Consider the following 25276-nt stretch of genomic DNA (forward strand, 5'->3'; position numbering starts at 1 on the left):
TGTAGAAGAGCAGTTAATAACGGGCGTGGGGAGGACTGTGACTTAACTCACAGGAGCTCCCAATGGAGAACTGGTCCATTTCTTCAAGGACTTTGACACTACAGAGTTTAACAGTGAACAGGGATCACTTTTCCTTTAGTATTTGCAGTGACACCATAGTCTTGAATATACTCTTCCCATGGAGAGAGAGAGTGAGTGAGTGTGGGGGTGAGAAAGAGAGAGATACCATATTTCTTTTTCAGGTAAATGCAGTCTTCCTTATAAAAATGAAATTAAACCTATGCTCTCTTGATTCTTTTATATTCTAACAATAAATAAAAAGAAAACAAAAACAAACAAAAAAAGAGGCAGAAACAGGTGGATTTCTGTGAGTCTGAGACCAGCTTGGTCTCTAAAGTAAGTTCCATGACAGCCAGAGCTATTCCACAGAGAAACCCTGTCTCAAAAAACCAAAACCAATGAGAGTAATAAATAAAAGCAGACATCCAGGATATTTATCAGAATAAATATTTATTTTAATTTCTCTAAAAGAAGATTGAAAAGATGTCATTTATTTTATACTTAAAATAACCAAATATTTAGCTGCATACTTTCTACAGTATATGCCATAAGCTATAGAGAGGTGTAGATGAAAGAAGTGATGAGAAAATTAAAATGGAAAGGCCTTTGGAATGGTGGGAAGAGACAAGTCCCTGTATTAGTCCATTTTTTGTTGCCATAACAAGAAATTGAAGAGGAAGAGACCCTTTTGTCTCACAGCTCTGGAGACTGACAAGCCCAGGGTCAATGCACCAGCATCTGCCCAGAGTCTACTGGTACAGTAACACCACAGCATGGGAAGCATCACATGGACAGAGCTCATTTTTACTTAGAGTCACTCTCATTATCACAACATTAGTTAATTTTTGACTTGATTAATTTGGAGGTGTCAATCAAACCAAACTCTTCCCTTCCCTAGATCCTTAACTATGGGCCTCTGGTGTCAAGGTCAAACATTTAATCAAGGTTGTAAGATAGCTTGGAGTAGAGTGTAGAGTCAGGATTTTGCAGTTTTCTGCAGCTGTCTGCAAGATGACCTCATGAACAGAGAAAAGCAAGGGCCACACAAGGCCTCCAGCGCCCTCTGCTGTCCTGGACTTCTTTCTACAGAACACCTCTCTCGGAATGGCACATCTGCACCCATGTACACTTACATTTATACAATAAAAACATTGGTTACAGAGTAAAAACACGGGAGTGAGCATCTGTAGGAGTCATGGTGGTTTTTGAGTCCATGCTTTGTGTCACTAACAGCACTGGGAGGGCCAAGGAATGACAGCCTTGACAGTTCAGTGCAGCAATCTCATGTGGAAGGCAAAGGAATAGAGATGCCACTCTCAATCAGGAGTCAGGACAGGGATTGCAGTCGTGGTTCAGCTTCTTTTGGCAGATCCAGCGGTTGTCTGAAGAACAGAAGTCAGAAAACACTTCTTTCTGTGAGATGACTGCACAGCTGTTTTCTTCTTCAGTGCCCATGATTCTTAATCTAAAGAGCAAAGAATAGCTGCTCCTAGGGTTTAGGGTTTTCTTACAATTATCACATCAGCCATTAATTTTCTCTGGACTTTTAAAGATGCTGTAGATTACATAGTGTTTAAGCATAGTAAACACAGTAACAATCACTAGAAACACATGTAAACATTAAAAATACAGCTGATAGAAATACTATAATTTTCAGTTTTGCCCTCACAGGAGAAGAACTCTAACAGCAAGAACCTTCATAATAATGTAGAAAAAGGAGGTTTGGGAATCGGGGGGGTGAAAACTCCTCGCTCTATTACTAACATGCATCTGATCATGTGGGAAGCATCTTCATTTTTCTGAGTTATGGATTTCTTAAATACTTAGTGTATTACCGGTTGCTGTTTGGAGAAGTCACTGAGATATGCATAGATGCATGACAACATTTACACAGAGTAGGTGCTCTGTAAATGTATTCGACACACAGGGTGAACACAGTGGGTCTACCAAATTGGATGCAGAGAAGAAAAGAACCTCAGCTCATGTGGAAATGGAGTTCCAACCTGTCTCAACCCGGAACTGGTGGGCCTTTGCATTATCATAACACGAGTCCCACACTCAGGGTTCCTGGGATCGCTGGAGGTGGAATGAACTGAAGTCATGCACAGACACAGGCATCTTCTGGGGTGATTAAAGGAAGGGGTGAGCTCAAGAACAGCCTGTCTTGAACAGAGGATGTCACCTATCAGGAAGTAGGTAGGGTTCCCTCACAGCTGAACTTTGCCTCTCTTCATTTCTTCTCGGAGTCCCTTGTCCCTAAACAGCAAATTTGATGTCACCCTCACGTCCAGCATGCTAACCAAACTATGAGCTTTCATTGGCTGGGCTTCTGCAAATGTCCCTATTTTTTTTTTCTCGTCCTTTAGCTTCTTTCTTCAATCTTCAAGATCCTTTTCTTAAGGCCAATCTGTTCAAATCAATGACTTATTTTCAAAAAGTCTTTGATGGATTCCCAGGGATTCCCCAGCCAGACTTCTGGTGAGGGATCTAACATTATCTCACTTAATTCCCAAAATAATCCTGTTTTCAAAATTTTTACTTTGCATTTAATTCCCCAAGTTTCCTTACCTGAAAACCAGGGCTCTAGGAGTTAAAATAAACATTTACTTTGTGTATGTGTGGGAGAGAGAGTGGGAAAGGGGAGGGACAGAGGAAGGGTTAGAGCTTGTGTAGAAGTCAGAGGACAATTTGGGGGGGGGAGTCTCCCTTTCTAACTTGTTTCTGTCACTGTGCTGTGGGATGTGGGATGCCCCTCTGTGTGTTGTGAATACCATTGGTTGATAAAGAACTGCTTTGGACCTATAGCAGAGGAGAACAGATGTCCGTGGGGAAAACTAAACTGAATGCTGGGAGAAAGAAAATGGAATGGGGGACAGACATACCCGAAATTTTGCTGGTAAACTACAGCCACCTGGCAATACAGATTAATAGAAACTTGTTAAATTAATGTAAGAGTTATCCAATAAGAAGCTAGAGTTAATGGGCCAAGCAGTGATTTAATTAACACAGTTTCTGTGTGGTTATTTCAGGGGTCTGGGTGGCCAGGAAATGAACAAGCAGCCTCCATAAAACAGCTGTGTATTCCAGGCTCAATGCCCCCGGTGCATCTGTATGATTCCTCTGTCTCCACCTCCCATCTCTCTACAGGAGTGCTGTGATACAAATACGATCTTCTGTGTCGGCTTTTTATATGGATTCTGTGGACTGAACTGGGAAGTTTACAAAGCTAGAGCTTTTATCCAGAGCCATTTTTCAGTCTAGTTCCATTGTAGCATGATGGCCTCCAAATGTACCTGGACACTGCTGTCTAATCAGAGTATCCTTTTATTCAAAGAGTAAAATCACACAGTAACTGAGCTAAATCCTTTGCCTTATGTAGATATCTCCACTTATCATCATATATTTGCTATGAATCAAAATTAAGTAAGCATTTTGCATCATATAACAATTAAGAAATACAGGGAGAGAGACATACACACACACAAAGGAACCCCTACTATGTATGAAAATGTTTTTAAACAGCAATGTTTATACTGATTCTGCCTAGAAAAAGTAAGTTCATGATATGCTATGCTGCAACTTTGTTGCCACAGTACTAAAGTCTTGCTTAAGAATTACTGTGTAGGGGCCTAGAGAGATGACTTAGGAGTTAACAGCATTTAATGCTCTTGCAGAGGATCCAGGTTCAAATTCTAGCACCCATATGGATGCTCACAATGATCTGTAACTCCAGTTCCAGGGAATCTGACTTCTGTAGGCTTCTGCATGCACATAGTACACATACATACACTCAGACACACACATATAAAATAAAACAAATAAAAGAAAAAATTAAATTGTATATAAATATAGGAAGTAGAAAAGTGGAAAAAGAAAGAAAAACCTATGTAATCCAGATAGAAATTTTAAAATATTTTTATCTCTTTTATCTTCAACCCTAAGAAGTTAATCTATTCCTTGTCCTTTAAAACTCCATTGAAAATAAATACAAACACACACATGCACACACACACCCACACACACACACACACACACACACTCTCTTTCTCTCTCTCTCTCTCTCTCTCTCTCTCATACACACACTCTCTTATAAATGGTTGACGTCTACTTGAACAAGAAAAATTTCAACCAATCTTGGAACTGTCTTTTCAGGCTATTCTGACCCTCTCAAGAACTTATAAACTTGATTAAAATAAATTAAATTTTCAGTGAAGATTGAATATTCAGATTAGTTCTTTTAATACTTACAAATCAGGATTTAATATGGAGCCATTTATCCACTTCCAGGTTTTCTCCAGTGGTACATAGTTTAGTCCAATAAAAAATTGCTGTCTTTTTCTCCCTGAGAAATCATGAATGAATCTCTATAACCAAAACAGAAAGAAAGACTTAATCCACAATGTTTACTTGTGACTTACTTTTTTCTGCCAACCTTCTAAAACACTGTTACTTCTATTTGAAGTCCATTCTAGCTCCCCAGCAGTAAAATTCTCTCTTTTTTTGTGAAATTCATCCCTCTATATTTATACTTTTAATACTCATCACATTATATTCAGTTATTAAATCATAAATCCAATTCATATCTCAGATTAAAAGATATTTAAAATCTAAGTCTCCACTTCCTTAGCATAGACAGTCGGTTAAAGTCAGAGTATCAACATAGCTTAATGAAAGTGTTATATGTTCTACTGAGCAATTTACCAATTCTTCTTCATTTTCAATGAGCAGCAAAGTGGCTTCTTTCACAGAGCAATAAGTTAGACCTTCAGACCAAGGTCCAGAAGTTTGAGAAAGATGTAAGCATTTATCGTGGTATGGATGCCAATCTCTCGAACACATTAGTATGACTGATCTTCCTAGAGTGAAAAATAAGACGTTCTGTTTCAGTCCTGTTCCTGCTGCATGACAGCTCCACACAGTAGTTGCTTCATTAGCTTGTGCTGGAACAAGATCAATGCTCTCATATGGCAAGGAATCATACTTAATGACAAAGGATTTATTTTATGTTTTGTTTTTATTAATTAACTTCAAAGCAAACTGTACAGCATGTTCCTTAAAATAATCAAATATTTCACTTTTAACTTGATATTTGCCTATTAAGGATTATGTGTACCAGCACCCTGAGGCAGCATGGTCAAGTGACTAAGATGATAGATACCAAGGTCACACAGCTTCAATGCAGTTCCCAGCATCAATAATTATAAACTGTGTGACTCTTCATGAGTTCCTAACATTTTATGGCTGTTTTCTCACGAAAAAAAAAAACATAGTGATATAATGATTCATGGAGGGCTATTGTGAACTTTGACTGAGGTAACTCACAGTATATATCAAAAATCACCTCTTATTGTCAGGAAATTCAAGCCACACAATTACCTATTGGTTCAGTCCTGTTCTCTTGAGCAGACACACTGTATTTTTCTGTTGGTGATTTTTGCACTAAGAATCGCACTATTAAATAAGAAAACACATAGAAAGAATTAAATACTGAAACAAATGATGGAATGTGTATTCTGTTTCCCTGTTGCAGGATATTTGATCATACTGTGAACACAAAGATTGAATTGTTTAAATAAAATCAACTGTGGGTCAAGAGGTGGACCAAATAACCAGTTGACTAGAAATAACCACAGGAAGTTAGGGAAAGTCAGGAGCTGAGAGAGAGAGAGAGAGAGAGGAAGAGAGAGAGAGAGAGAGAGAGAGAGAGAGAGAGAGAGAGACAGAGAGACAGAGACAGAGAGAGACAGAGAGACAGACAGAGAGACAGACAGAGAGAGAGGCACAGGAAGTAGAAGGGAGGGACCACATCTTAGTGGAGAAGATTTTGTTTCAGTTGGTGTAGAAGAAACTATTGCTGGGACAATAGCTGTAGCAGGCTTTTGTCTTTGGGCCACCAGCACACAAATAATGACATGGAGACTTATTATTAATTATGAAAGCTCTGCCTTAGCTTAGGCTTGTTCCTAACTAGTTCTTATAACTAAAATTAGCCCAATTTTTAAATCTGATGTTTTTTTTACATGGCCAATTCCTTTTACTCTGTGATGCTCATCTTGTTTTCTCTGTGTCTGTCTTGTGACTCTATCTTTCTTCATGCCCAAGACCTCGTGTCCCCAGAATTCCCACCTAACCTCTTCCTGCCTAGCTATTGGCAATTCAGCTCTTTATTAAACAAATCAATATGCCACAGTGACACATCTTCACACAATGTAAAGGAATATTCCACAACATTTAATGCTTTTGTCTAAATGAAAAGGAAAGATCTTAATTCTAACATACTAAAACTATAAATAATAAGAACAATTATCAGGTAAGAACTGCATTCACAATGTTCAGTCCATTTGTATTTGGCATATTTGAAGAAATTGGTAAATGCATCTTATCTTGATGAATTTAAAATTTTATACCTAAACCATTTTCTATCATAACTTGTATTACCATCTGAAAACTATCTTTTTGGACCTCAAAACGTTTTTTGACAAACAATTTAAGCTTTTATGTCTCTCAACCTTATACATTTTATACCTCTTTTGTGAGTGTCTTCTTTGAATTTGGTATAAAGAAAACTGTAACTATAACTATCTACTCTTCAACTCTGTCAGAGTCCCAAGAAGGATATAATATTACCTGAAGAAACAAGAGGTACAGACCAAGCAATTTTCAAACCTATTGAAATGACAGAAACAGCTGGTGGCCTATACCGTCTACCCATGGTTCCTGTACAACATTGGGTATCCATCTTTGGCCTACAGGCCTAGTATATTTGACAGACTATTTTGTGAAGCAAGAATTTTTGAAGGACAGTCCTATCCTATCTTGGCAACATTTGTCAATTGCTTTCTTTTGTGTCCTGCTTGTTCAGTTTGGGTAGCATAATGTCAGAAGTCAGGGCAACGACAGTTTCTTGCCCAAATGGCTATCTTTGGCCACAAAAAAAAGCAAACTCCATATGAAGATTCTTCTATGCCCATCATCCTCTTTTGAAGTAAATTAGTGTTGCCAGGAGTAGGTGTGTCTCACTGTCATGAAAAGCCTTACGCTATTAAAACATTTTAAATGCGTATTCTAATAGATCTTTGAAGTATTTGAAGATCACTTATCTATCTAAAATATCTCTGTATGATCTTGAAACTATACCTAACTTGACTATAAGTTTGATTGTTATATATGACTATTAACCTGTCTTTTTTATTATCACAAATAGCTTTCAAGAACTAATACTGTACATTATATTTTTAAATGAAATGCATAGATATAATACCTTAAACAAGAGTAGAAATATATACAGTATAGCTAAAATAAGCTTGACTTTGTATCAACATACAAAAATCCATACTAATTTAAAATATTTGAGACTAGTGGTTATTCAAAAGTATATATAGCAATCTACCCTTTTATCCCATCATTTCATATAATATACACCTTTTTTCTCTTCATAAAGAGATTCCTGAATATTTTTTAATCTGCATTTTTTTAATGAGGCTCGGTAACCTTTACTTTGTACTGTCCATCCTGCTTCCTCTGCATCTGGCTGGTGACCTTGACTTTTTTCTTCCTCGAGACTTCTCTGCCACCAAGAAGTCCCACCTAACCTCTTCCTGCCTAGCTTTGGCCATTCAACTCTTTATTAAACCAGTGACACATCTTCACAAAGTATACAGAAATTTTCCACAACAAACAGCAGAGAAGGAAGATGAGTCAACTGCTTTCTCTGCATCTCTGAGCTAGCAGGTTTCAAGTCAGCATCTGACTCCACAATCTTCACTGGTAAAATAAAAAGATAGAGTCTTAGTCAAAAACAACATTTGCCTCCCTACAAGGAGGTGGCTAAGGTAGTGGCAAAGGTGGGCAGTGAGATGTGAAAGTTCCCCTAGGTCACAGCCTCAAAAAGTGAGGCGATAGTTGAGAAGGTGTAGTTAGCAACTGAGGCATTGGTAGGTTAAGGAACAGCCACTGTGCTGCAGATAAAACAGTATTTCTCACTTCAGAAAATTAAATTATTTCAAAAAATATGAGCATATGGACTGAGAAAAAGTATCATCAAACTGGATTAAGAGACAAGCATGGAGACAGGATATAGGAACCAGAAAAGCACAGAATACATGGCAGCTCTGAGGTTGCATATGGTCTGATTGACAGGTCAAACTGTGGGTGCTCACAGTCACACCTGAGTTTGTACTTCTTCAATCACTTCCATTGCAAGAGAAGGTAGAGGTATGTAATAAGCTAAATATAGTGAGTTTTTTGTTTCCTTGATTTTTTCATATTTTTGTCATACGTATGACATATTCTTCTGCAGCTCTAGATATACATATGACACACCCCATGTTTCTCAGGAAAATTGAGAAGCACGGAAACAATGTGAAGTTTCTATAGTGGACAAGGAATGTTGTCCAGTAGCATTCAGTGTCATTGACCTCTCCGCTAGTCTCAAGGAGGCCAAATGCTATGGAGAGGACTTATAAGTTTATTTGGGAAAATTTTGAAGCTAAGGCTCTTAGTTCACTTACCTAAGACACTGAGTCCAATCAGGCTCAAGAAAAGAAGGATCAGCCCAGCACAGCCGAGTTTCAGAGCCAACGGATGCCAGTGTTGGCACTGATACGTATCTAAGAAGTGCAACATAAACACTTGTTAAATCTACTCGAGGACACATGAGATAAAAATCAAAGGTGGTTTTGTCACTATACAAGACACCTTAGCTTCAAGGACTCTTTCCTGCATTTTTAGTAGACTGGCAGAAACTGGAGTTAGTACTACACTCTATGTGTACTATTTTACAAACATACACATGTGTGCATGCACGTGCACACACACACACACACACAGACACACACAGAGAGAGAGAGAGAGAGAGAGAGAGAGAGAGAGAGAGAGAGAGAGAGAGTCCTTTTCCTTGTAGGGTTTCTGACTGTAGGTGCAAAGTCGATGAGATATTAACACCTGCCTCAGAGACCATAGCATGCTGGATGCCAACAAGGAAACACTTAAATGGAAATTAAGATTTTGCCTTTAGAGATGGCATCACGTCAAGCAGAGTGATAATGGCAGACCTTCCTGTGAGAGGATGCTGGAGCCAAGTCATAAATGAAAATTATGAAATATTTGTGTACACTGTAAAGATATGTCTCTGCCTAAGGTGCCTTACAATTAGTTTTGTAAAGAGCTGAATGGCCACTAGCTAGTCAAGAAGGGGTTAGTGGGACTCCTGGGTACAGAGTGGACTTGGGGAAGAAGAAGAGCAGAGTCACAAGCCAGACAGAGAGGAAACAGAAGATGTAAGATGAGAGAGAGGTAAAAAGCCATGAGGCAGAAACAAAGGTTAATATAAATGGGCTAATTTAAGTTATAAGAGCTAGTTAGGAACAGGCCTAAGCTATAGGACAATATTTTGAAATAATAAGATGTCTCCAAGTCATTTTTGTTAGTTGATGTCCCAAAGAAAATTATGTTTACATCCAATATTATGTTGTACTGCATCATTTAATGTTATATAATGAAAATTTAAAATATGAGTGTTCTTAATACTAGGCTTTGTAAAAATCATCAAAATAGTGACTTGTGAAGTTTTCTCTATTTTATAAAAAAATGGATTTTCAAGAGTAGAGTGAAAAAAGGCAGAAATTTATGAAATAATGCACAAATACAAAACAAGAAACATTACTCATTAGGCTTATTTAATGGACTCAGTCACTCTGTGTTATACCAGTGTTCGGGGGAAATTCAAGGCTCTTTTAAATACACTAGTCTCCTCATATTTCGAGTATCTCTGGGAAGCTGGAGTCTTCACCTTGTCCCGTAACACAATATGTCCTAAAAGGCAGGAATGACAGCACAGATCTCATTCCTCAGGCTCAATGCCTGTGTGTTTCCTTCCGTGACAATCTTGTGTCACCTTTGACCACACAGCATTGCTCACTGTCCACAGAAGATTGCTTATAAAACCTCTGCATATGAGATCAAATCTCTTCTATAAAATGTGTTATTTGCACAGAACCTGTGCACTTACCGCTGTGTGTTTTAGATAATTTCCAGATTACCTACAGCTTCTAAGATCAACATCATCATCCAGAACAACGCTTGACCACATTTAGGGGCTCATTTCTGAGTGAATGTATGATCTCTGTGCACCTTTGTAGCCATCCTACTATCAAAGCAAACTTTTGATCATTTGGCTACAAAGCAGGTCACTGCCCATGTCCCTCTTTCTGTGTTTGTTTGTTGGTTCACTGGGAGATCTAACCACTGTGCTGTGAATTACCCGCAGTTTTGAGCTGTTTAGCTAATTGGTCAAGGCTGTTTCATTTCCTTCACTAGGGAGTCAGTGTTTTCCCTTCATGGGCTTTGCTCTGGCTTTATTCTACTGCTTTTGTCCTTTGGGTTCATGTCCAAGCTGATGCTTTGTAGCGTAATTCTCATAATGAGGGTGAACAAATTTTCTGGTCCCTTAGTTTGGAATCATGGATGGTAATGTTGAGGAAATCTTACTGTCTTTCTCAACCTTCATTTTCTCATATCCATTTAAACAAGGCCTTCCCCATCATTTTTCTAGGCTTTAAACACAGGAAAATAAAAGCATGTTTCTTCCTATCATACCAGCAAATAGAATCCTCCCAGCAGTTTCAAAGCCTCCACTTTCCCCTGACCCTGATGTGATGATGACAAAGAAGCAGATTTGATAATTCTGTTTTCCTGACTTTAACTTTTTTAAAAATTATTTGCTTGTTTTAAATTACCGAGTGATTTGGCTTTTGAGGTTTGGGTGCATAAATAAAGACATTTTTTCTTAAATACCTGTGTACTCCCTTTAAGAAAGAAGAGAATAAAATAAGGAAGCAAAAAGCAAAGGAAAGAATGAGGGAGAAAGGTAAGGAGGGAAAGAAGAAGGAGGGAAGAGAGGATGGGAAGGAGGGACAGAAGGGGAAATAAAGGGAGGGAAAAGCAAGTTTGTATTCTCTGAGCTAACCTCAGGACATAGCACCTCATATCAGGAGAGCTACATCTTGTATCCAATGATATAATGAGAGAAATGGGCAGTTGTATCTCACACAGATTATGCCATACTATACATTACATTTTAAACATTGTCATTAATTTTTACATAACACTGAAATAACTGACAGACTTTAATTACTAAAATTAAATCACAAAAAAGTGATTAAAATTTCGGGAAGAACAGTAACATGATAGTTCTATTGAGTCCTTATGGCAGAGTTCAAACCAAAGCCTATCAATGCAATGTTTTCCTTCATGGCATCATCCTATTACATAATAACTATGAGAGGTTTGTCCAAAGCAATATATTATAATTTTGAATGACCAGTATCATCAATGATTGTTCACAGTACATAACCCTATAAACACACTTTTCTTTTTAATTTTTGTTTTTGTTCTGACTTTAACTTTTATAATTTAATAGTTTCTAGTCCAAAATCCTAAAATGTTGACAATCACAGAGTTTCCAAAATGTAGAAATAATGCCAAATTGAAAATGTTGCAAAGTTATTGATATTAGTAAGGTCAGTTAGATCATAGACTGCAATATCTTCTCATGACAATTTGACACATTTTCTACCTCAGTTTCTGGTCCTTTGTCATACTCCCTCTGCCATGTTATCTTTTGAGGATTACCTCAGTCTTCCACATTCTTTCACTCCAATTACTGTATTCTCTAGGAGAGGAGAGGGCTGGTTTACCCAACACTGACTGCCAGGGGTGCAACTGCAGTAGGGTTGAATTCCAGTGTTTGTTCTGTACTAGGATCTAGAATGGACAAGTCTGCAGTGTCTCTAAAAACACTTTTCTGTTCATATGTGAAAAATATTATTTTTTCTGGGTCTTGTAACTAACACTGAATAGGAGAAGCCCTGTTCACGTTTCATGAAGGCTAGTCGTACAAAATGGCAGTGTGTATGCTTTTTCTTCCCAATGTTGTAGCTATCTACAGGCAAGCTGTCCTACACTAATCAACAATACTAAGAATACCACTACTTTAGAGAAATAACTTTTTAATTCATTAGTGTGCGTGAGTGTGTGTGTGTGTGTGTGTGTGTGTGTGTGTGTGTGTGCCTATGTGTGACTGCAGGCATATGAATGCCACACTAGGTGTAGAGGTCAGAGAACAACCTTCAGGAGCTGATTCTCTTTCCAACAAAGGTATTGGGAATTGAACTCTGCTTGTCAGGTATTTGCAGCAAGTGATTTGCCTAAGGACTCATCTCACCATCCCAAGCAACCTGTTAAAACTGAAACGTAATGGGAATCTTAATTCTAGAATATACCCAAGTACTTACCTGGAGGAAGAGATGGGGTTGGCGCACACTTGTGCCTTGGGGTCCTCAAGGTCTTTGCATCGCCACAGACTCTCGATGGGTCCATTGTAGGTTTGAGATGTAAACTGTGAACTGTGACAAGTTCTGTGAGGTCAAATGACAAAAGGAAATCCTCTGTGAGCACTCTTCTCTGCACCCACACTCACCCACACTTGAAGCTAAGGGTTTTTCCCACAGTTACTGAACATGGGGTCCACTGTGATCACATGGTTTCCATGTTCTTATCTTTCAAACAGAAGACGCAATACGCAATCTGCTCTGAACTTCTGGTTCTTCTTCCTTCAATCATGTGTCTTCAGTTACTTTACCCAGCACAGGCAAACAAAGCAATCAATATCGAATTAAAATTTGAGGACTCCTCCCCACTGCACTCCCAGGAAATGTTCTGTGCCATGTCATGAAAATAAAAACATGTGAAAGTCGTCTTTTCTATTTGACAAGAATTGAAGCTATAAAACCCTCCTGAAACATTCCTGCTGTGAAGGAAGCTGTGAAATGTGGAAATGAAAATGTGAATGTGGATTTGTAAATATTAATAATTAAAAGAAATGCATGACTGACACAATAGGAAAATCAGTGAGGAGGGAAGCACACATGTCTTTCAGTCTTGTCCTGAGGTCCACGCAGATGTAGCAATGTTTGTCTGAGTTAAGGATTTCACCTGTCAGAGTTACAGAGAGAAAAGGACACGGGTCTATGGGATGTGCTAACTCCTCCAAGGATTTTCAGGCCTAGAGCCTTAGAGCAAGGACCACACCTAAGTCAGACAGTCTCATATCACAAGTAAAAAAAGAAGAAGAAAAGCGAGGATTTCCTTAAAGTCACTTTCTGTGGGCAGAGTGGAATTGTACCAGGTGCTCACAATTACATGACCGTGGCAACAGTCTGCAGGCTCCAGGATTCAGGTGTGTACTCACGGCATGGGGAGCACACTCATTTCCCAGGACCACTGATGATTACAAAGCAAGGGGAAGAATATGTTAGGGTCTCACACTGAACATAAGACTCAGTGAAAATTCCTCAGTTGCCACTCTTTGATGACAACCATTTTACTCAATGCCAAGCATAGGGCTCTGTAGTGGCATGTCATTTGTATTTTAATAAATAAAGCTCATCTGAAGATCAGAGAGTAAATCAGCTCCTCTGGACAGCCTTACAGACCAGACAGTGGTAACACACACCTTTAATCCCAGTAGCCAAACTATTTTGCCATAGAAACCAGGCGGTGTATGCCTTTAATCCCAGTGGTCCACAGTTTTAATCTCAGCCCTAGAAAGGATTATAAAATGGGAGGAGACAGTTCTCAAAGCATCATTCTGAGATTCCTGGAGGATCACCACTTTGGACTGAGGTTGAGGAAAGAGCCAGTAGTTGGCTGCTTTGCTTTTTGGATCTTCAGGTTAAACACCAATATTGGTCTCTGAGTTTTATTGATAATGCTTCAGGGTTCTGCCTTATTCTTCAACTGAACCTAAGATTTCAACAACTGTAAAAGACTCTCCAGAGTTGTCCATCTTAAGTGATTCTATTAAAAAATTCTAGAAAAATTATCAACTCTAGCAGACAGAAATTTCAATGTATATTATATAAGGATCTCAGGGTTTGTTATATTATAATTACCTGGAAATGTGATAACGATGCGTGTTCCTGCCACATAAACTCTTTTTTTTGGTCAGGATAGCATGCCCTTACACAGGAAATGTGTGAATAAACATTCCAGCGTTAAGTTCATTCATGGAGCACATTTAAGTAAACAGTCCTGCTGCCAAGGAAAGCTTTGGGATGAACAGGAAATATCAATAGAGCGAAAGAAGTCTGATGCTCTGAGAAGAGTCAAATAATGCTGTGAGGACACTGAACTTCAGCTGTAAGATCTAACTTGTCTGTAGCTACTAGGAATCCACAATAGCTCTGCCAAGAATGGCAGATTTCAGCTAAAAAGATTTCTAGTAAAGATGCTTACAGATGCCTCTATGCCACAAAGTGTGAACTAAGTGGACAAACAACCAGAGATTACTATCTTTTGTCCACAAGAGTGTGAAGTAAACTGACCACTTGTCAGTTACAGATTATCGGAAATAGCACCAATTACTGTACATGTATACAGTCATCATCATAGACATAAAGATAAAACCCTCCTAAGATTGCACTTCTAGAGAATTTAGCTGTGCTAACGATGTCTTTTGATCACCTGATTGCCAGAATATTTTAGTATGAGATACATAGATAGATAGACAGATAGATAGATAGATAGATAGATAGATAGATAGATAGATAGATCAGAATTCAGAATTACCTTTGTCTTATCACAATGAAATAAATGGAGAGAGACAGACAGAAAGACAGAGAATGTGTGAGAAAGACAAAAAACATGGTGTTACATACAAATATGAGATACTAAATCAAAGTAAGTCAAATAGTGAGTGAATCTAAGTAATACAGGATTTCAGAGTGTGGCAACAGTAAAACTAATATTGAGTGTCTCAAGAAGAAATATAGACAAGTTTTAACAAGAAGCCTCTTTTCATATCAAACCCTTCCAGATTAATAATGGAAGTTTGGATGTATAGAAAAATGAGTAAACTATAAGCAATTGTACTCTCTAATGTGAAAATGAATGTAATAAAGTAATAATATTAAGCAAGAAGGTAAATATATAAGCCAGAAAGTAATAATTGTCAGGTAAGATCATATGCTTTGGGCTAAAATTAAAAAAAAAAAAGAAGAAAAGGAGTGAGTGACAGGTGAAGAATGGCTCACCAGAAAACTACAAGACCTCCTCCTTCTCCACAGAGGGACTGCTTTAGGCACTGTCACACAGACCAGAGCACCTCGGTGAGAAGTCTGAGACTAGCTGGGAGGGTGCAGTCAGAGCCCACTTTAAAACCAAGGAGACGCACTACAGAGAAGGGGGTAAGTAACTGACGCAGCTCTCTCCTGCTTCATCCTGCAGAAGACCTAGGAGGAAACCTCCCACACTGTTGAGAGACAGATCAATCTACTTCTAACTTAGTTTGGGTTCTTGTTGCTGTGAAGAGACACCATGCCCACAGCAACTCTTATAAAGAAAACATTTAATTGTGGTGGCTCGCTTACAGTTTCAGAGGTTCAGTCCATTATCATCATGATGGGATCATGGCAACCTGCAGGCAGATGTAGTGGAGAGGTACCTGCAGGGAACAGGAAGCCAATTGTAAGTCACACTGAGGAAAGTTTGAGCAAAAGAGACCTCAAAGCCTTCCCCAACAGTGACACACTTCCTCTAATAAGGCCACACCTCCTAATAGTGCCACTCCCTTTGGGGACCTTTTCTTTCAAATCACCACAGTGTCCAAGGCTTTCTCAGAGGACCCTGATGAAAAAACAAAAGGAACTAATCCCATGTTGTTGCCCAGGATGAACTTGGCAAGGCTAGTCTGGGGATGCTGATAGGGCTGGAAAGGTCTTAAGGCTTCAGTTACTAGGAACTTGGATATTCCTGTATAAAGAGTGGAGCTGTCAGTCCCGAGCCCACTGTGTTCTTGATCTGCCATGCCCTTTCAATACTCATGCTCCCTTTGCACATCACTGATTGGTTAGCTTCCTGCTGACATCATCCCACTGCTTGTTAGCTTTCTTCTGGCGCTGCCCCATTTATCCCCTGCAAATAGTGTCTAAGATGCTGTATTTCTTAATAACTTTGCTTGGAATAAAGCACAGCTTCTGTAACTCATCCCAAGATTACCTTCATCTTCTGTATTTCTGCTCCCCTGGACCTTCCTTCTCAGCACCCTGTTGCTGAAAAACAACTTGTTGTTCAGGGTCATCAAAGACAGCCTCCTTTAGAATGAAACAAATTGGGTAAGAATGAAACTTTCTGGTTTGTTTGGGATACCTGACAAGTGTTTCTGAATTGTCATACTTGGACTGCCAATGGGCATGTCACCAGTTTAGAGCCCCCAAGTAATAGAGGAAAACATGCCTGAGGCATAATTCATGGGCAGGCAGTAGAAAGAGAAGGAGGCAAGAATATATTGGTTTGGGAGATACAATAACCTCAAATTGATGACGTTTACCTCAGATAAAGACCTTGCAAAGATTGGGAAAGATGTCCAAATCATAGGGAAAAAATTAAATACAAAAGATGGCCTAACAAAAAGAAAAAATACTTATTAAACTAAAGCATCACAGATTGTAAGCTGCTTATGACATAATTTTATTTCTGTTTTTGCATATGTGTATGTATATGGTGTGTGTGTGTATATCTGTTTATATGTATGTAGATTAGTATCTGTGGTATATGTGTGTGCTGGTGGAGGCAAAAGTGTAGGGACCCACAGAATGACCCTGCTCCACCTTGACTGACGAACAGAGAGTTTGAGCTTATTTTTTTGCTCTTTCAAAGTTGTTGACAACAGGTGTGGCTACACACCCTGACCTAGGCTGTGGTTACTTAGTGTTTTGGACATTAAAATGAACCACCAAAGTGGATCTGCTCCATTCTGACCAAAGGTCAGAGAATTCAAGCCTATTCCTGCTTCTTCATTTTAAAATAGGAGGATTTGACATATAGGGAGTGGCTGCCTACAGGATACTTGGTTTGGGTATATTCACTGCATATCCTGCCCAAAAGTCAGAATGCTTAACTGACGAAATAGTGGCCTGATGTTTCAAGTATTGAAGCAAATAACTGTTCTGGCTGTCCTTTGTGTCATGTTAAAGTAGTCTTTTGCCTTCTCCCCCTCCCTTTTTTTGTATTGGGGCAGAAAAGCATACAAAAAATAAATGTGGGCAGATTCAGTACTCAGTATACACTTGAGTTGCTCTCCCAGTACTATCCTGTGTCTCTGTGTTTCTTTCATATTTCCATTCCTCTGACCTAATGTTTCTAATCCACACACCCCTACGCTGGAATGTGCAAACCCATCATGGCTAGTCCACGACAAAAGTCACCCCAAAATGTGGCTTATGACGCAAGAGTTTGATATCAAGTGTCTTTGATCATGATCTATTTTAATTACTGAGTTGGGGTCTCTTAACAAGTACAGAGTCCTTTGATTCCATTATTCTAGTTATGCAGCCTGTTCCAGTGATCCCATCTCCACCTCACAAGCACTGGGACTGTTGATGGGCTGCTATATCTCCCAGTTATTTACACAGGTGTTGGGGTCTGAACTCTTACTGCTAACATGGAAATGGTTGACCTACTAAGCCTTCTCTCCAGCTCCTGGACACAAAATCCTTAAAACTTGTCATAAAGATGTTCATGGACACCACAGAGAAACAACTCTAGGAAAGCAGTGCATGGATGAATTATACACCAATGAAGATGTAGAAACCATAAAGAGAACCAAACAGAAATTCTGGGTAGAAAAATATAATAACTGAACTAGTTTAGTTTTAAGCAAGGATGAGGCTAGGAGACTGGAGGAGAGAAGAGGTAGAGAATGGGTTAAATAAAACTAAGAATGTATGAGAAAAAAAACTTATAGAAACCCAATAATTTGTAAGTATTGTAGTTTGAATGTCATTGGCCCCCATATAACGGCAAATCAATCCCACACCAGTTATGTTTTAAGGGGTTATTTATTTGGGGGGGTAAAACTTATATACACCATAAACCGTCAGGAAGGGAGCCTAGTCGCTGGAGCAGGAGCCGGGACCAAGTGCTGGAACCAAGAGGCCTGAGCCGAGATCTGTGGCTCTTTTTAAAAGAGAAATATACCACACCCCAGTGGGCTGGTATTTCAGCGGCTATTGGCTTACAGAGCGGAAGGCACTCCCTGCAGCACCGTGGGCTTGTGCTTCAGTGACTATTGACTGAAGCAGTGGAAGATACTCCCACAGCACCCATAATCTCACAATTCCATAATATCATGGGGAGTGGCACTATTAAGAGGTGTGGCTTTGTTGGAGTGGGTATGGTCTTGTTGGAAGAAGTGTGTCACTATAGGAAGGAGCTTTGAGTTTTCATATACTCAAAATACCACCCAGTCTGTCAGTCGGCTTCCTTTTGTCTACAAGATGGAGCATTCTCAGCTCCAGCACCATGTCTGCCTGCACACTGGCATGTTCCTCTTCATTATCATAATGGACTGAACCTGTAAGCGAGCCACCCTCCATTGAATGTTCTTTTTATAAGAGTTGCCGTGGTCATGGTGTCTCTTCACAGCAATAGTAAATCCTAACTGAAGCAGTAAATCCATTTAAGTTTGATATATTTGTAAAGGAGTTTGAGGTGAGTTATCCTGCCTAGGTAGGCAAAACTGCTCCCAGAAGACTTGGGTTATTAAACAAACATCTCAGTGCCCGGCATGGGATAGCTTACAAGTTCTTGGTCAGGGAGACATCAAAGGTCCCCAAAACAACACAGAATATTACCATTGTTCTTGATTGTGCACAATTACTATTAGCTAAGACCTTACTGCTGAAAATAACATATGGTTATCACAGAAACCCTCCAAGCTGTTGATCAGCTTTCATAACGCTGGAAGGCACTGTGCAGCCGCTGAGGGAGAAGCCATCAATGGGACCGCCCCACAACCCCAACCACGCATACCAAATGATCACTGGAGCTGTACTGGTATGAAGGTTATGGGGTAAACAACCGGTTTCAGAAGGAGTCTGAGGTCCCCTACTCCACAGGAGAGAATTTATGCCTGGTGCTCTATATGTATTGAAACAAGTGGTGTGGTGATTTGAATATAATGGCTGCCATAAAATCATGAGGTGTGGCTTTCTTGAGGTAGATATGGCCTTATTGGAGGACATGTGTCACTGTGGGGGTGGGTTTGAGGTTTCCTATGCTCAAGATACTGCACAGTGTCTGAGTCCATTTACTGTTGCCTTCTGATCAAGATGTAGCCTGCTCCATGTCTGCCTGCATGCCACCATTCCTTCTGCCATGATAATAATAGACTGAAACTCTGAAACTGTAAGCACCCCAATTAACTGTTTTCCTTACAAGATTTGCAATGGTAATGTTGTCTCTTCACCAGCAGTATAAACCCTGACTAAAACAATGACTGTGGAGATCATAGCCCAAGGTAAGAACCTATTGTTCTTTTGGTAAATGGCTATGCTATCAAACTACCTTCTAAATATCTATGTTTATCCCCATAGATTAATGATGCTTTTCATCTTGGTCGGTGAAGCATTTTTTTTGTAGTCAGTAATGATAAATGCACTATGAGTGTAACTGCTCGAAGGGCTGAGAATAAGCAACTGTGAGTGTCCAGCCTTAAACGTGATGTCTATATTAATTCCCACATGAGGAACATCGTGGAAAAAGCAAGGGATAAAAATGCAAAAATACCCTGAAATTCTCTCTCTGGATATGATATGGTCATTGCTCTTACAAACTCACAACTGCGGTTATCTGCACAAAACCATGCCTGTCAAAATTCCAGTATGGGCCAGGTATGGTGGCTCATGACTTTAATACTAGCACTTGGGAGGCAAGGACAGTATATCTTCTGTGAATTCAAGGCCAGCCTGGTCTATGTAGAGAGTTCCAAGGCGTGAGTTACTGAGAGATTACAAGAATTATTACCTTTCTGTACCACATACATCATTTAAAAGCAATTTAAAGAGAAAATTTTTTTTCAATTCCATTTCCAATGTTATTAAACAGACCGAAATATTTAGGAATGAAGCCAATTACAGGTGTGATGGATTTACACAATGAAAATGGTAAAACATTGTTGAACGATAGCAAATACTAATAAAATTTTGAGTTAATGGACTGAATGGCAATATTCTTGAAACTATCAAGTTACACAAAGTATCTATGATTTCAAAACATTCTCTATTAAAATCTTAATAAAATGTTTGCAGAAATAGAAAAAGTTATCCAGAAATCTAAATGGAATTTCAGAGGATTTTAAGCATTAAAAACAAACTTGGAAAAAACATGCACCTAATTTGAAAACATATTAACAATTTATTGTAATCAAAACTGTGGTATTGGCATAGATACAAACAGATCGAAGGAAAATTGCACAGAACAGAGAACATGAATAAAATGCTGTGTGTGTGCTCAAATTATCTAACAATTAATGCACCATGTCACATGACATTCACCCTTACTGCCAGCCATGTTACTGACTAAAGATGGTGGCAATTCACGTGTTGCTTATATCCCAAGAGGAAGTCATGCCACATGGTTTCTCTAAGATTATCTATACATAGATTTTTTAAACTATCAACTCCATGATAAAAGTTTTTAAGTTAACTTTTTTCATAGATCTTACAGATTTTAACCATATCCAATAAAGTAAACTTTTAAATCTTGAGATACAGAATGTTCACATAAACCAAGTCTAAATTTTTGGCTGTTCTGCTTTGTTTACTTTCCCCTGTTTCTGTGTCTGATGCTTTAAACTGACAAAGGACATAAATAAAATTTTAAGGATGCTTAAGCCAGCTTTCCAATAAAATTGAACAGCATAAAACAATTTTAATATTATCCACACCCAAAAGACCTCTAAACTCCTGTTAAATGGAATCCAGTGACCAGAGAGCTCAGAGATAAATTCTGAGCCCTGGTCATAAAAGCAGCCTTAACAGTGGGGGTAATGGGCAGCTGACTGCAGCAAAGATAGCAAAAATATATGACCCATTCCTATCGCAGCTTTGCCACAAAATTTATGGACATGGAAAGATGAAACTTTCCAAAAAAAAAATAAGCAGACACAACTTTCTTGAAAAATAGCAAAACTTGCCAACAAAACAAACATAACTCTTCAAGCAGAACCAGAACCAGGTGGGAGGGTAACATTTCACTATATTGCCCTGGATGGCAGAATATTGGGGTCCTGCCAAATCTCCTCCATGTCTTAGATAGGGATCCCACAAAACAAAACCAGACTATAACTTACCAGGAGGCCTCTGTAGATGCCTGTTGCATTTCTAGACATGGCAGTTCACTCAAGACCCTCTGAGGCTAGGGATGTGCAGGCAGCAGTTGAAGCAGTCTTTAGTTCTTGGTTGTAAATCTGCTGGAATCGATTTATATTAAGGGCAAAAAATAAAGCTAAAGAATCTTAGAGGGAAATTTTTTTAGGTATACATTTGAAACTTTTAGATCCATAGTTCTGGAAGCTGGGAGAGGGATTTGCCAAAATCGGAAAAAGGGGAAGCGATTCCATCCCCCCAGGAATAGATAGTTGGGGAAACAGGTTGCTGGTTGGCAATACTTATCTAGAGTCTATTTTGACCAGTGAGAGGTGGATCCAAGTCGATCTCCTGAAGCTTATAAGAACCTTTAATTAATTTATTATTTTAGAGGCAAAAGTTCCAGATATGCTAGCATGTTAACATTTTCACTGTTCATAGTCTGTACTGAAACTCACATTGTCTAAAGGTAGTAGACTCATGCCCTGAGTCATAATGAAACTTGGTAAACCTAAAAATAATTTGGGTTAAAAGAACTCACATTTTTTTTTCTAGAAGACTAGGTGTATATAGATTAGACAAATGATTTAGTACAATGAGAAACATTGTTAGCTCTATATTTAGAAAATAACCAAAGAGAAATTTAAAATCCTATGCTTGTGACCAGGATAATAGTCAGTGTTTACCGGAGTTAGAGTAATAGCTTATCAGAACTTTATTGGTTATTAGAACTCTGAAAGTTTGAAGTTTTAGTATAACAATAGCATAGTGAGGGGGGAAATCTGGAACATTTTTATATACCATAAGGCATCTTTGAATACCCTCCCAAATGAGATCCATCAAAACACCTTTTCAGACCCTCGCCACCCAAGCCTTCATGTACTCAGACCTCTACAACTTGTATTTACATCCCTTAAGTTGTATTTTTTAGACCTTAAAACTTTATAGACCTTTACAGCTTTTGTTTTAATGTCTTTAGACTTTTTGTAAGCTCTACACTCTTTTTACCCAGTTGTTTACCATGAGATGTGGGCAGTTGATTACTGAAGCATGTATTGTAAAGCAAGTTACTTGAAATACAGTAATAATACAAAGTTGCTTTGAAACCTGTTTGGTGAATTTGTCTCTTTTTGGAATCTGTAGCAAAGCAAACTGTTTTCAGACCCAGCAGCAGTTTTGGGGAAGTGAGACCTGTGGCCTGGTTTTCACGGAAAAAGAGAAGTGAAAAGGCGGCTGAGATCTTGTGAAAGGAACTGGGTGCTTGCTGCTCTTAAAGCTGCAGTCCCTCCATATCCTCGTAGATCTGAAAAGGTCAGATAATAACAGGAAATATCATCCAAATGGTCTAAGCATCAAATGAAATGACAAAGACCCATTACCCAGACAGGTTACCCCAGGCTCTGGGGTTCTCCAGTTTTGTTAAAGGCAGTAGTTCTAGATCTTCAGCCATCACCCAGGACAGCATTTAATCTTTAGCTGCCATGCGGAACAGCACAGGCCTTTAGTTGCCAGAACCAGGTCTGAGATATTTTTTTTTCTGTAGAACAATTTAAGGGATTGGCTTCACTTTCACCAGAAAAAAAGTAGGATGATGAGCCCAAAAGTGTCCACACTTTGAGCAAAGCTGTGGCAACAAGTCAGTTATGGGGCAGTTTTGTCTATTATAGAAGCTTAAATGTTTTAAATGCCTTATTTTGCAGATCTCTGAAGCATATTGGAAACTATGTTTCTAATTACTTGTTTTAGGCTTAACTTTAAAACTTATACATAAGGTTGAGTAGGGCTTATTTTTCAAATTAATTACATTAGTATTTAGCATGACTATTAGCATAATTTTTAACCTTTTAAGGAATTTGATCATCTGTAAGCTGACTAACCATTAACTTGTATATTTTTAAATTATCCTTTACAGTTTAAAATAAACTAATAGCTTTTATAAGAACACAACTTTCTGTTCCTTCTCTCTCAGGATTAGCCTTTAAAAAATAATTATTTTGAATAAAGTTCTTCTAGTATCAAAATAAAACTTGAAATTATAGATACAGTCTGTAGAGAGACTGGTAACTTTAGAGTGTACCATGAATGAAAACAGGCTCAGCAAAGAAACAAAAATAGCCACCCCATGAGTGAAAAAGGACAAGGTTTATTCCAAACTACTAAGGCTTCTTCCTGAAAAAAAAAAAAGAAGAGATGACAAGGGAAAGAATTTTAGGGTAAAATGAGAATTGGAGAGTGCAGACACCTCTTAGACGGAGGTGAAGGAATTCCAGGAAAGAACCGAGAACAGTTATGAAGAAGCAGAGGATAAAAGTGTCATGGTCACAAGAATTTCAATCCAGGAATGTCTTCAAATCTGTCAGAGAGAAATGTCCCAAATCACAGAGGAAAGGCGTCCCTTTCCCTGTGGTGGAAGTCCAGTAGTGTGAGAAGAAGTTTCCTGGCATACGGGTATGGCTTTCATAGTAAAACTAAGCAAGGCTGGGAGCTCCACAGTGACACCCACCCAGTAGGAGCAGAGAGACAAGTGCACACAGAGCAGGAAGGGGAAGAAACTCCTGGGGAGACAAACAAGTAAAGGTGTCCAAAGTGCTGGGATTAAAGTGGGGTAGGGGATCGCCTTTTGGCCTTTCCAGTTTAGTGTCAGGGGTGTGGCACAGCACCTTGGACACTGTCAGCAAGGCCTCCTTGGTTAATTTTAGCCAAGTGGCCATTCCAAGGTATTTTCCCACACCCATAAGCATTCTGTGAGTTAACTTTTCCTTTTCTCCCACACCCCCAGGAATCACCCTGCTAGTGGGCATGATGCACAGCAGCAGGAAGTCCCACCAGCCCCTTTTTATGTTTCCCAGGGGAGGTGGGTGTGGAGTGACTTACAGGGTGTGCCAATCAGAATTATGATACTTTGCTGCCCCTTTCTCGGATCCTGAATGAGATAACAAAGGTGTTTCCTTTGTAGGAACCAAGAGCAAACTTTCCGAATAAACTGTAATATCCCAATGACTTGACTAGTAGAAACTTTTAAACATTTTGCTTTAACCATTTGCTTAAGAATATCTGTATAAAGAGCAGGTTCCTTTGAACCACACTGTCCCATTTCTGCTGGAACAGGCCACACACTTCTCAAAAGTTCTTTGATTGCTGGTCCCTCCCTAAAACCAGGGGCTCTCTTGAAAGGTCTGCAGCACCCTTATACAGGATCCTATTCCCTTCAGTCCCAATACAAGCCACCTTCTTCTGACGCCACCCTGCCAGGGTCCAGTCTGCTCAGGTTCAGGTCCTGAGATGTGGAAGGGGCAGTCACACAAAGAAAAATTCTGACCACCGACCGACTGAATTGCACTCAAGAGAACTCGAATAGCTTGAGCTATCTTTATTTATACGTAAACTGAGTTTTTCTTGCCCAGGTTACATGAAAAGCTTTATTATTGGCTTCTATAGTTTTTACTTTTGAGAATTACATCATATATTTTATTGATTTTTATTGAGCTCTACATTTTTCTCTGCTCCCCTCCCTGCCTCTCCCCTCCCAGCTTCAACACTCCCGCAAGGTCCCCATGCTCCCAATTTACTCAGGAGATCTTGTCTTTTTCTACTTCCCATGTACATGTGCTCAACTATGTTCATAGAAGCTTTGTTTGTCATAGAGAAATACATCATATTTTAAGAAATGCATTGTTATTGTTATGAAAGCCTCGTTACCCGTTTACGCTTCCCCAAATATACTGTCCCATCCCCTACATAACCTTATTCTAGACATAGAGTTTAGCAATTTTTTTCAGTCTTAACTAAACATCGAGCCAGACACATCCTGCTCTCACAGCACTTATGTCAGCTACTTGAGGCTACAAAGTTTAAAAGTAATAGACATGGGTACAATGCTTTAAGAACAACAATATTTAAGCCCAAACAATTATTTCATGTCTGCAAGATAGGCTTTTATATAATTTGCTTTTCTACAAGAGGGTCTCAAGTCTCAATCTCTTGTAAAATGCAAACTTTTATAAGGCATT

The 25276-nt window shown here is 39.0% G+C and overlaps 1 protein-coding gene across 11 annotated transcripts; it reads right to left on the reverse strand.

The window, feature by feature from the left end:
* Window positions 1–493: 493 nt before the first annotated feature.
* On the reverse strand, window positions 494–21722 carry LOC125404243 (killer cell lectin-like receptor subfamily B member 1F). 11 transcript variants are annotated; one of them, XM_087904130.1, is made up of 9 exons: window positions 21251–21722; window positions 16117–16211; window positions 15489–15562; window positions 12354–12476; window positions 8571–8669; window positions 5437–5511; window positions 4762–5000; window positions 4309–4424; window positions 494–1543 (listed from the first exon to the last, which is right to left on the reverse strand). In XM_087904130.1, exons 4-9 carry the CDS (start codon window positions 12436–12438, stop codon window positions 1381–1383), a joined length of 777 nt encoding a protein of 258 aa, XP_087760256.1. In that variant the 5' UTR covers window positions 12439–12476; window positions 15489–15562; window positions 16117–16211; window positions 21251–21722; the 3' UTR covers window positions 494–1380. The 11 variants fall into 11 exon arrangements, with proteins under 11 accessions (XP_087760256.1, XP_087760257.1, XP_048296038.3 ...); XM_087904131.1 differs by lacking the exon at window positions 16117–16211; XM_048440081.3 differs by lacking the exons at window positions 16117–16211; window positions 21251–21722 and having other exon boundaries at window positions 494–1525; window positions 4762–4916; window positions 15489–15627.
* Between the last annotated feature and the right edge of the window lie 3554 nt (window positions 21723–25276).

The sequence above is a fragment of the Myodes glareolus genome, chromosome 3, assembly GCF_982192425.1.
Source record: "Myodes glareolus chromosome 3, mMyoGla1.1, whole genome shotgun sequence".
NCBI lineage: Eukaryota > Metazoa > Chordata > Mammalia > Rodentia > Cricetidae > Myodes > Myodes glareolus.

Coding starts and splice junctions, on each gene's coding strand:
- LOC125404243 (XM_087904131.1), bottom strand. CDS start 12,438: ATGGACCCATCGAGAGTCTGTGGCGATGCAAAGACCTTGAGGACCCCA. Junction 8,670..12,353: donor AACCCCATCTCTTCCTCCAG/GTAAGTACTTGG, acceptor TGCACTTCTTAG/ATACGTATCAGTGCCAACAC. Junction 4,425..4,761: donor TTGAAAATGAAGAAGAATTG/GTAAATTGCTCA, acceptor TTTTGGTTATAG/AGATTCATTCATGATTTCTC.